The 12,535-nt window shown below is 42.4% G+C and overlaps 1 protein-coding gene across 1 annotated transcript in view; it reads left to right on the forward strand.

Moving 5' to 3' along the window:
• The window catches only part of sv2a (synaptic vesicle glycoprotein 2A), a 19,741-nt gene extending 7,392 nt beyond the window's left edge, over positions 1–12,349 (forward strand). The window contains exons 2-12 of the mRNA XM_061081588.1: positions 533–713; positions 2,002–2,153; positions 3,798–3,931; positions 4,031–4,120; positions 4,509–4,616; positions 5,576–5,664; positions 6,516–6,680; positions 7,138–7,271; positions 9,925–10,131; positions 10,806–10,965; positions 12,166–12,349. Coding sequence (XP_060937571.1) covers positions 533–713; positions 2,002–2,153; positions 3,798–3,931; positions 4,031–4,120; positions 4,509–4,616; positions 5,576–5,664; positions 6,516–6,680; positions 7,138–7,271; positions 9,925–10,131; positions 10,806–10,965; positions 12,166–12,349 — 1,604 coding nt within the window. The remainder of the gene's footprint in view (positions 1–532; positions 714–2,001; positions 2,154–3,797; positions 3,932–4,030; positions 4,121–4,508; positions 4,617–5,575; positions 5,665–6,515; positions 6,681–7,137; positions 7,272–9,924; positions 10,132–10,805; positions 10,966–12,165) is intronic.
• The last annotated feature ends 186 nt before the right edge of the window (positions 12,350–12,535 follow it).

Consider the following 12,535-nt stretch of genomic DNA (forward strand, 5'->3'; position numbering starts at 1 on the left):
GAAAAGAGGAGCAGCAGCAGCAATGGACAGAATGAGGAAGGTTATGTGTGTTCATCTATTAAAGTAATAACCCAAATTAACATTACGCACCTAAATATGAACAGAATGTCTCTTTTGAATCAGTTCTAAAATCTAACAGTAGGTTTTTCTGTTCTATTCTTTAATTGAAGTTCTTATAAAGCCCCAATGGTTTCTCTTGTGTTTTTCCACATGTGAAGCACCGTATGAAAAGAGGTGCACAGAAAATAACTTTCTCTGATCTGTGGTTTACAGTTTAGATTCTGATGTTAAACTGTGTTCCTTCTTTTTGTGTGTTTTATGCAAAATCCTGGTTTAATCCAGTAAAGCTCCCAAATGAGCTAATGCACTGGACGTCTAATGAGAATGGAAATGAGGACTGGGAGTAATATCAATGAGTTTTCTGATGAACAATAACTTATCATCCTGCCCTCTGTCTTTCTTCCCCTCCTCATTATCATCATTATAAACACCAACCCTCCCCCTCTCTCTCCCTCCTCCCTCCTCCCTCCAGGTCTGATTGTTTACCTGGGGATGATGGTCGGGGCCTTCGTGTGGGGGGGCCTCGCCGACCGGATCGGCCGCCGGCAGACGCTCCTCATCTCCCTCTCCATCAACAGCGTGTTTGCCTTCTTCTCGTCCTTCGTCCAGGGCTACACCTCCTTCCTCTTCTGCCGCCTGCTCTCCGGTGTGGGGTAAGGAGGCCGATGACAGATACTGATACGCTGCATGTATAGAGCTCAGCAGCAATGTCAAGGGGAAGGACTACACTACCCATAATCCTCAGGTGTAACAGCGATCACCCCTGGACTGTATTTAAATATGGACGACATTACCACTCCCCTAAGGTGAAGCCAAAGTGTCTCAACTGCCATCTGGTGGCTGGTTGCAGTTAGGGTTGCAAAGGGGCGGAAACTTTCTGGAAACTTTCCATGGGAAGTTTAGCTCGGGAATTTGGGGAATTTAAAAAAAAAAAAAAACTACGCAAACTAAAGGGCTCAGGGCTCAAATCAGCCTATGACAAAACAAAATGTTTATATTTATGTCTGTATATGACAAGGTAAATACAGTTAGTATAAATCACCCACAACATTTCCAGTTCATTCCCGTTAATTCCCGTATATTCACGTTTATTCCTGTTAATTCCCGTATATTCCCGTTAATTCCCGTTAATTCCCATGGAAAGTTTCGAACTTTGAATATTACCGGAATTTTGCAACCCTAGTTGCAGTACAGGTCCTGAACACCACCTCCTCTATGTTAATGGGTGGGACATGGACCAAACTAAGAAGTAAGAGAATACGTCAAATATAATAATGTCAAGCTCTAAATGCGTTAAATGGCAGCATTTGTATCTGGGACATTTTTTGCTTAAATTCTGGATATTGTGAGGAAGTGAATAAACAGTGTCCATCTTTATAAACAGGTCTGTGGTGTCACCTTCAGAAAAGAGAGTCGACGAATACTCCCTTCCAGCCTTTGGTGAAATACTCACAGCATCTTATCCATAGTGGAAGTGAACTTGAGACTTTTCCAAACGAGTTTTAACAACCACTGCCCCTGTATCAGAGCCGGGGTTTGATTCTGAACGTGTTCCCATCAGATTGTGAACAGTTGTAATGGAACACGCACACAGGCCAGAGACATGGACTGTTATCACTGGCTTTTAAGGCTTTAATCTTAATGTTTAATCAGGTGCGAAGCTGCTAAATTCTCCGTCTCACACACTTGCTCCTGCTGCTGAAATCTCTTTCTCTCGATGTAATCTGTTTTCTCAGCTCTCTGCTTTTTCCTCCCTCCTTCTCTTTGTGTCATCTCATTACTTTTTGCGTCCTTTTTTAAATTACCACCGTCTTCTTTCTCGTTTCCTTCCTCCTTCTTATCTCCTGCACCTTTTGCTTCCTCTCCACGTGGATCCCATCCCCTCTTCCTCTTTTAATCCTCTTTCCCTGCACCCCCCCGTCCTCCCTGTTTGCTCCACAGCATCGGAGGCTCCATCCCCATCGTGTTTTCCTACTACTCCGAGTTCCTGGCCCAGGAGAAGCGAGGAGAGCACCTGAGCTGGCTCTGCATGTTCTGGATGATCGGAGGAATCTACGCCTCCGCCATGGCCTGGGCCATCATCCCCCACTACGGTGAGAGAAGCAAACAGTTGTTCTCAGTTAGCCGAACGTCCTAATTACATGGACTTTCATTTTCCATCACGAGTAACGTGAATCTGAGAAGCTGTTGTGTTTTCTAATCCAAAATGAAGTTAGTGCTTTTCCAACCAGGATGCAGAGATATCCCCGGGTGTTTAAGTGCGTTGACAAATGAGAGAGGATTAAATTCCCTCTTGTTTCCTCCAGCTTCCAGCAGCTACCTTAACAATGTTAGGTGCAATCATTTGATCAGTGGTTTCCCTCCGTCTGCAGAACAGCAATAGAGAGCGTCATGCACAGTGATAAGTTAATTGCAGTTCTTGCTCTGCGTGGGGAATCTGATAATAGTCACAATGTTTTCACCAGTGGCAGTTTTAGTGAGATCAGTGGCCTGATCGTCTTCATATCACATTTACATCTATGCATGTAGCAGAGACTTTAATCCAAAGGGAAACAAAGAGCAGCTGCATGATTATCGTTTTCTACATTCTTGATTGTTCATACATACAAATTTGGCAGAATCTTTCATGAATGATGATCTAATTACACTTTGGAGGTCAAAGGTTAAGGTTGTGACCTCACAAAACACATTTTTGGCGTTGTGAACATGTTTTTAGCCTCTTGATCTGAAATGTTGATCTCAATAAAACTGCCTTTTGGGAATTTCTTCACATTTGGACCAGTTTTCACTTGGACTATAAGATTAAACTCATTTTATTGTGAATACAGTTTGTCAGGAACACCAGGAGGAAGAGAAACTCTGTGGTTCCCGGAGGCTTAAAACTGCAGGGTGGTAATTCATGAGAAGTAAATTATTCATCACACTATGTAGTGTAGTGAAAAGTGCTTTTACCACATGAATATACTAAAACAATATACAACAGTCGCCACATATTGTGATGTGTAATGTTTTATAAATCATTTGTCTGCTTGTACAGACTTCAAATCATAAAAAAACTGTTTCAGTCATATTTTTGACCTTCAAATCTCGTACATTGTCAATAAAAATCTTATATCAGGGTAAGAACATTTTAATTTAAAGAGGAAGTAATTATAAATACTTACATGTCTTTGCAAAGACCAACTGAGGCAGAACATTTTCTGAATATTTCAAATTAGGCTCAATGTTCTGTTTCATTAACTCCTGTTAGTGGCGAGCACCCTCCCAGAATTCTGAGACGCACACTCTGTACAATACAGCTAAATAAATGACAACCACAGTGATATTTCTATTTTCACATGTGCTGAATGAAATGAGAATATTATTTTATGGATTAGTCTCATTGCATAGAAGAGAAAATATAAAGGGAAGGCAGTTTGGCCATCAGGCAGAACGAAGCGTGTACGACAACTCGCCGCAATGCAGCTGTCGATAACCGCCGCTGAAATCAAATGCATAGAATCAGAACCCGACAGTGTGAATATGGAGGAAGCTGCGTGTGCACAGAATTCAAGTGTTGCAGCTGCATCTTGTTTTCTCTGACCACTCCTCTCTCTCTCTCTCTCTCTCTCTCTCTCTCTCTCTCTCTCTCTCTCTCTCTCTCTCTCTCTCTCTCTCTCTCTCTCTCTCTCTCTCTCTCTGTCTCTCTCTCTCTCTCTCTCTCTCTCCCTCTCTCTCGCTCTCTCTCTCTCTTGCAGGCTGGAGCTTCCAGATGGGCTCGGCCTACCAGTTCCACAGCTGGCGTGTCTTTGTGCTGGTGTGTGCCTTCCCCTCTGTGACGGCCATCTGCGCCCTCACCACCATGCCGGAGAGCCCTCGCTTCTTCCTGGAGGTCAGACCGCCTCTCGGAAACTCGTCTGGATGTTCACACCCATAACAGAAATAAAACCCAGGTTTCACTTCATGTATGATGTTTGTGTTTACGCTGCAGAACGGGAAACACGACGAGGCGTGGATGATCCTGAAGCAGGTGCACGACACCAACATGAGGGCCAAAGGCTACCCGGAGAGGGTCTTCTCTGTAAGTCACATGTTATAACAGCAACATGTTTGTCTGATTGAAAGAATAAATGTCTTGGCGCTGTGCACGTGTTTGTCTGCAGGCGTGTGCAGCAGTGCAGCAGGTTTTGTGCTGCATAAATTAGCATATCGATAAGCTAAGCTACTGTTATCTCGTAATGTTTTTAATGAATAAAGAGTTATATATTAATACTTAAATGAAATATGGAAACATTAGGACCTTGTCTTACTACACCACTATTACTACGACTCTTTAAACGATAAAGTACTGGATGTTTGTGAATTGAGTAAATGTGACTAGAATAACTATGAATATCTGAATAACTATACATAAAGATGAAATATTTTTACATCTCAAGATGAATGAATGCTGGTGCTTTTCCTCTCAGGTGACCACCATCAAAACTGTGAAGACGATGGATGAGCTGGTGGACCTGGGCGACAGCACCGCCTGGCACCAGAAGTGGAGGCTGAAGCTCACCGCACTTTTCCATCAGGTGACGAGAACCTGCAGTTTATTCTTTCACTTCACTGATCTGCATCATGTGGATATTTAAGAGTTGGTCAAAGGTAAAAGATAGATATGTAAACAAGGAGCCACATAATGCTGCTTTCTTGTCTGAATATGAAAAGACGCCTGGAAGCAATCCCAGTGGCCTCCAGGAGTCTTAACATCTCTGTGGAGCTGCGGGTCATCAGCAGAGACTCCAAACAGTCTGAGCATCACAATGAGAATCAGCTTAATTGTCCAAATACGTTTGTGCAAACAAGGAAATTGACTCTTAGCTCCGGTGAAGCTCAACGTTTGCAGGACACACAATGGATGACAGCGAATACACAGCTGAGCAAAGATAATCATACAATAGATTCATTTTCAATATTCTCACATTTACAGCTGTGTTTGGATTAAAACAACATGATAGCAGATATAAATCTTTTAATGTTGGTGGTGAATGTTCTATTTATGTTCTTTTTGTTTATTTTTAATTTAGAACAGAGCTATAGGCAAACTCCTGTGTTCTGAGAGAGGTATTAATATTCTTATTTAACGTATTCCACAAAATATAAATGTTATACCTTTCAAACAGGGTGAGTTATCATGTTCACTGGGAATGTAACTGTCCACCAATCAACACCAATGTCCACAGATGGATTTCATAATCAATGGAGGCTTTTATCTATAATATTCAAAGGTTACATACAATGTTTTATGTTCCTGCAGTGAAAGTATAAACTACATTTGAACTCAGACTCTGTTTATGTGACTTGTGTCTCTGTGGATGTTTGTTGGACGTGTTTGTGCTTTTCTGTTTGTTGATTCTACGTCTGGAAAGGGATTCTGGGACATGGTGTTTATTCTTCTGCAGCAGATGAAGTGAAGTTTGTTTCCAGAGACATGTTCTGTATGTTTGCTCATTTATATTTTATTTTTCTCCGTGTCTGTGTTGTCTTCCAGGTGTGGAGTAATTTCCTGACTATTTTCTCCCCGGAGTATCGCCGCACCACCTTCATGATGATGGCCGTGTGGTTCTCCATGTCCTTCAGGTAGGATCCGCTTGAATTACCATGCACCACTGCAGGTTTTTCTGGGTCATTTTGTGACTCACTCATCACCAGCAGCCAGTGTGTGTTACTGTGCTGCATCTGAACAGAGCTGGTGTGAGAGGATGTCTGCAGCTCTGTGTTGTCGTGTGTTGGTTTGACATGTAGCACAGAACTCAGACAAACAAAACCAGGCAGCACACGTCAGGTTCATGATTCTAGATGGGACACTTACTGCAAACTGCTTTTATCTGATTCTTTAATACAAACTAAAACGAATGAAAAGCTTTATGTATTGTTTTTACAGACGCTGCAGATGATGCACAAGTGTCTTTTTTTGTAGGACAACAAAATGAGCGAACAGGAATAGATTACAAGGTTTAAGCTTAAGAAACTTCCAGTAGTGGAAGGACTATTTAGATACTTTACTGAATAATAAGAGATACTCTATTACTTTGTTAATATATTATTATAATACATGAACAAAAATCAGTGTGATAAGAACGACCTAAAATGAGAGAACCCATCTTTGAGAAAAATGTATTTGACATATACTTTTTAGTTTGGTACATGTCCCATCTACTAACATGGAGGAGGTTTATGGCCTATACTGCAGCAGACCACCAGGGGGTGATCACAGCACTTTAGCTTGACTTTTGGGAGCTGTTATGTCTATGGATTAAACCCAAAGGGCGGAGACATAATGTAAATATTTCAGTGATACTGGAATATTCATGTCCACTCCGGGGTTTGTCTTTTTGTGACAGAAGTAATAACTCTCTCTCTCTCACCTCCACCTCCTCCTCCTCCACCTCCTCCTCCTCCTCCTCCTCTTCCTCCTCCTCCTCCTCCAGCTACTACGGTCTGACAGTGTGGTTCCCCGACATGATCAAGTACCTGCAGAAGCAGGAGTACTCGTCCCGCACCAAGGTTTTCGCCAAGGAGAAAGTGGAACATGTGACCTTTAACTTCACCCTGGAGAACCAGGTCCACCGCCAGGGAGAGTACTTCAATGACAAGTGAGCTGAGCCCCTTCGTTCACGTGAAGCCAAACTCATTACTTCAAGGATATGTAGATGGTTTTCATATTTTCTACCTTTCCAGTACTTAATGCATGAATTTATTCCCAATATGCAAATACTTTGTGGTAAATGACAACAAATCAGATGAAAATATGAATAAGGCTTCAATAATATTTCATCTTGCACATTGCTTTGATTGAATGAAAGCCCTGCAGAGTGGTTCATGTTTAACAAGCCTGTGTTTGATGCTTCCTCTGACCTTCAGCCCCAACGCCGCCGGTTTGTGTTGTTAAAATTCAAACATTATGGTAATAGAATATCTGACAGTCTAATGGTTTAACACCCCTGCAATGAAAACATTTATTTCTATGTCTCTTCAAATCCCTTCTTTTTCTCCGTCTATTCGTTGCCTTCATGTCTTCATTCCTCCGTCTCTGTGTTTACTTGTGTGCAGGTTCATGAACCTGAAAATGAGGTCCATGGTGTTTGAGGACTCGCTGTTTGAGGAGTGTTACTTTGAGGACATCACCTCCAGCAACACCTTCTTCAAGAACTGCACCTTCATTGCCACCCTCTTCTACAACACAGGTAGGACAGACACACACAGACACACACACACACACACACACACACACACACACACACACACACACAGGTTAATTAAATAGGTGGGAAATAAAGGGCTCACACCAGAGAACACCTTTAAGTAACCAACATATTCTAATCAACATTATCACAATCTGACTCCAGTCCACCTGCCTCACAGATATAATATGTAACAATTTTTAAAATGTCTCAAACTTATCAGGATTATTTATTGCAGTTTGCTACGTAATGTGAATCTGCAGCAAAGGGGAAGAAGACAACAACTCCCATGATCCCACGCTGCTTCACTCCATCATCATCTTGTTACTGATTTGACTGAGAGACCCCTAGAGGCTGGATTTACATATTGTAACAAAGGATGTGTGGCTGGATTGATTGATTGATTGATCAATCGATTGATTGATTGATTACAATCGGTTCCAGACAGGATGAAAACAAGAATTCTCATGAATAACAACTAGACAAGTTGTATGTGTCTCTAACAAAGCAGAGACACAACTAAAGTAAAGCCGTGAAGGAGGAGATGTGAAATCAGTGACGTCTCTGTTGTGTGAGTGAGTGGAGGTTGTGCTGTGGGGGGGTCGTACAGTGCAAACAGCTGGAACCAAACAAACAGTGGAAGTCAGGGAAGAGAAACATCTGGCTGAAAGACAGAAGCTGACACTTGCTTAAAATGCATGAAACATGTCAGATAAAAGATGTTAGAAAGCTGAAGTGCGATTTGATCTCATTCCTCCTCTCTGCCCTTCTTCTCTCTCATTGCTATTCATAGATCTTTTGAATATCTCCGTATGAATAAGTGACCGATTGGCACAGTTTAACTCTTTGTGTTGTGAGTTCAGTGTCGTGTCGTCATCTCTGTACAAATGATCCTCGTCCATTAAAACCACCTCCACCCTCCTCTTCCTCCTCTTCCTCCTCCTCCACTGACTGAATGGCTCTACACCCGATGCAGCATTGCAGAGCTTCGACGTCTCCTAGCAACCCAGAATGAATTCATCAATTGATTTTTTATTTTTTAAGCTTTGTGTGTGTGTCACCAGCAGAAAGCCTGATGAGGACGCTACATTTTAAGAAAAAGGACACTGGCCTCTTTAGATTCTGCAGCTGCACACACACACAAACACAAAAGATGCATCCGACAGACGCACTTTCCTCTTTGCTTTGTTAGTTGTGTCTTTACACACGTCAAAGCAATCACTCAGCGCTGCTATCAGGGCCGGGCAGGAGGTTCCTCATTACACTGTTGGCTTATTCTGTTCAGAATTAGAGGCTGAGTGATGGTTGCCATGGCGAACCTTATTATCCCAGTGTGGCACGATGGGAATGAACCACATGTTAGTTCATATATTCTGATCCAGAGGCTGAAGGAACTATTATTTGCATATTCTCAACTAATGTTTCTACAAGATGCTACAATTCGTATTGATCTTGGCGGCTGAGGCTCTGTAAAGAGGGTCGTCCACTAATCAGGAGGTCGGGGGTTCGATCCCAGTCTCCCCCTGTGCAAAAGTGTCCTTGGGCAAGATACTGAACCAGAAGCTGACCCTGACAGATGTGTAATAGAGAAAGTGCAGAACATAAATGCACAGTATGAATGTGTGTGAATGGGTGAATTGCAAAACTGTTCTGTAAAGAGCTTTGAATGGTGATCAAGACTAGTAGACCACTGCTTAAATACAGATCATTTACAAAATTACCTTTCCTGGGATGAGTGAGTTGGTAACTTGTATGAACATTGGGAATTAATCAAGGTTTTAGGTTTTTAACAACAGGATTACATATATTAAAACAGCCGTTTCATGTGCAGAGAGTAGGAGCTGATTGGCGTTGTTTCAATAAACAGACTGAGTAAAGAGGGTCATCCACTAATCAGGAGGTCGGCGGTTCGATCCCAGTCTCCCCCAGTGTCCTTGGGCAAGATACTGAACCAGAAGCTGACCCTGATGGATGTGTGATAGAGAAAGTGTGGCACGTAAATGCAGAGTATGAATGTGTGTGAATGTGTAAATTGCACAACTGTACTGTATAAGAGCTTTGAATGGTGACCAAGACTAGAAAACTTCTATATGAATACAGACCATTTAGAAAATTACCTTTCCTGGAATTAGTGAGTTGCCAGTTTTTATGAAACTTGGGAAATAATAAATGTTTTCAACAACAGGATTATATATATACTAAAACAGCTGTTTCACAGAGAGTAGGAGCGGATTGCCGTTGTTTCAATAATGAGACTGAGTAAAGGAACCAGAGCAGGAGAACACCTCTCTGCACCTCGCTGTGATTCTCAGGTCCTGGCACAGAGAAGATTAAACCTCCTCCTCCTCCTCCTCTTCTCCACCCGCCTCCTCCTCTCTGCTGTTCTCACCCTGTGAAGGAGAGTTCATGACACAGAGAATCGCAGACATGGCCGACCGGAAGGCAGAACTTTAACAGTTTAATCCTCAAAAGAAGCTTATTTAAAGTTGATGAGTCCATGTTTCAAGCATCAACTGTAAAGTTTTGAACCTTTGCTCGAACAAGACGTGAACTTCTTCATCCTGGCAACATATTTACGGATCAACCGGTTTAACTCTGCTCCCTGTCTGTTCTCCTCCTCCTCTGCACCTCCTCCCCTCTCCTCCCCTCTCACCAGATCTCTTCAAGTACCGGTTGGTCAACTGCAAACTCCTCAACAGCACGTTCCTGCACAACAAGGAGGGCTGCCTGCTCAGCGACGTCAGCGACGACAACAATGCCTACATGGTCTACTTCGTCAGCTTCCTGGGCACCTTGGCCGTGTTGCCAGGCAACATTGTCTCCGCGCTGCTCATGGACAAGATTGGACGACTGAGGATGTTAGGTAATGTGGATGGAGGGGGGGTCACGTCACTCAGAAAGAGGAGAGGGAGGTTAAGCCTGTTAATCAGCGACATTTATTCACAGCCTGTGGCATTTGACTATTTCAAATAACAGCAGGTAGGAAAAGGCTAACGTACGACCCACTCACCGTTTAGCTTCTAGATATTACATCTAAATCCCGGGTGAGATATAATAAATAAGCTAAAGCCAGTAAAGCTCACTTCTTACACATGTAGACACACATGCACAGTGGTAAATTAAAGATAAAGGATTCAGAAGAGAGTCTGCTTCCCTCTGTTTGCAGAATCTATCAAATCAAACCTAATTTCTGTCTCACAGCTTCGTCCTCAGTTTATCATTATACACTTTAATATCTGTTCTAAGGATTTATCAATTCAAATGCCCATTTTTTAAATATATATTAGACTCTTGATAAAAGTTGCAATTTTGCAGTTGAGAGGATTGTTCATTCTTGCTCTAGAAAACAAAGATATTTCATTTTTCTGCATGATATCCACAAAGCACCTAATTCACCCTTTTTATTGCACTTCCTTGGATGCTCCTTCTGTAGAAATGTAAAAAACACTTGAATGTCAATTGTGCATAATCTCCTGCTTGTCTTCGTCCATCACCCTTTTTCAACACCTCTTATCCCCCCCACCCTTCTATCCACAGCGGGCTCCAGCGTGATCTCTTGCATCAGCTGTTTCTTCCTGTCCTTTGGCAACAGCGAGTCGGCCATGATTGCTCTGCTCTGCCTGTTTGGAGGAATCAGCATCGCCTCGTGGAACGCCCTGGACGTGCTGACGGTCGAGCTCTATCCTTCTGACAAGAGGTAGGCAGCAGTGAGGCTTGCCCATGAAATCTCCTTGACACGGTGAAGACACGGCAGCTGCTGCCGAGTGACGTGTTCAATGATTTCACCAGAGTTACCCCACTGTCATTGGCCGGCTTGCAGGGATGGATGAATATTTGTGGAGCCATTGTGATGTAAAACATGAAGCTGGCTTGTTGCCACCTACTGGCTGAACCAGGATCTGCTCTTCCCACCATAAATAGTAGAGTTTTGAAATCCCATTTATTAAAATGTAGCCTTACATGAAACATAATAAATGGTTATTTATGTGGAGCATAAAATATCCAACCAAAGCAGGATCTTCAATAAACAGACGGTATAATTACTATCATATATAAATATATATTATGTTATATTATATACTATATATACTGTACTATTTTTATATACTGTCTAACAATAACATTACCATCATATCATCAGTACTATTACCATCATCTTGCCACTGCACCTTATCTACCTATTTATCTTGTGTTTCTGTTTTTTATTCTTTCTACCTCAATATTTTTTATTTTATTCTATTGTATTGTATTTTATTGTATTCAAATATACCGGCTGCTATGACGACTTAATTTCCCTTCGGGGATGAATAAAGTTATCTATCTATCTATCTATCTATCTATCTATCTATCTATCTATCTATCTATCTATCTATCTATCTATCTATCTATCTATCTATCTATCTATCTATCTATCTATCTATCTATCTATCTATCTATCTATCTATCTATCTATCTATCTATCTATCTATCTATCTTTAGTGATGCACCTCTGTTTTCACTAGGAGATGTAGCTCCATCTAGTGGTTACATATAGTTATCACAGCCTGTGTTACTGACTGTATCAGGATGAATGACGTGACTTCTCCCCAAAAGTGAAGCCAAATCAGCTAAATCAGCAAACTAGCTTCATATCTGCAAAATGGGAGCTTTCATATCTGGAATATTTCAGCGTTATTTTTGGACGGTGGGAGGAAGGTGAAGACGTGTGTTTTATCTTTATGTACAGTTTGTGGTAAACATGTCTCACCTCAAGAGTTGATATCAACAAATTGCCCATATATACGTGTGGTACAAAGCAAAAGATGAATCTGTTGTTGCCGTACAACTGCATCTTATTTGTGTTCCTTGCTTCACTGTGAACACAAAGTTCTAACTCTGTCTTCCTTTCCTCTTCCAGGTGCACAGCGTTCGGCTTCCTCAACGCTCTCTGTAAATTAGCCGCCGTGCTCGGCATCAGCATCTTCACGTCGTTCGTGGGCATCACCAAGGCCGTGCCCATCATGTTCGCCTCGGGGGCGCTGGCGGCCGGCAGCTTCCTGGCCCTCAAGCTACCGGAGACCCGGGGCCAGGTGCTGCAATAGTGAGTGTGGCTCCGGGCAACTTTTCCAGGGTGGGGGGGCCGAAGAGTTTCTCGCCGCACTGTGAACGAAACCGCTCAAGAACCCCCCCCTCTCAGATCCCACCTTCTAACCCCTCCCCCCCGTAATTATAACGTCTGTGCACAAGCAGAGGAGAGCGACATACAGTAGATCTGCTGAGCTGTAAAT

The sequence above is a fragment of the Limanda limanda genome, chromosome 11, assembly GCF_963576545.1.
Source record: "Limanda limanda chromosome 11, fLimLim1.1, whole genome shotgun sequence".
Classification (NCBI taxonomy): domain Eukaryota; kingdom Metazoa; phylum Chordata; class Actinopteri; order Pleuronectiformes; family Pleuronectidae; genus Limanda; species Limanda limanda.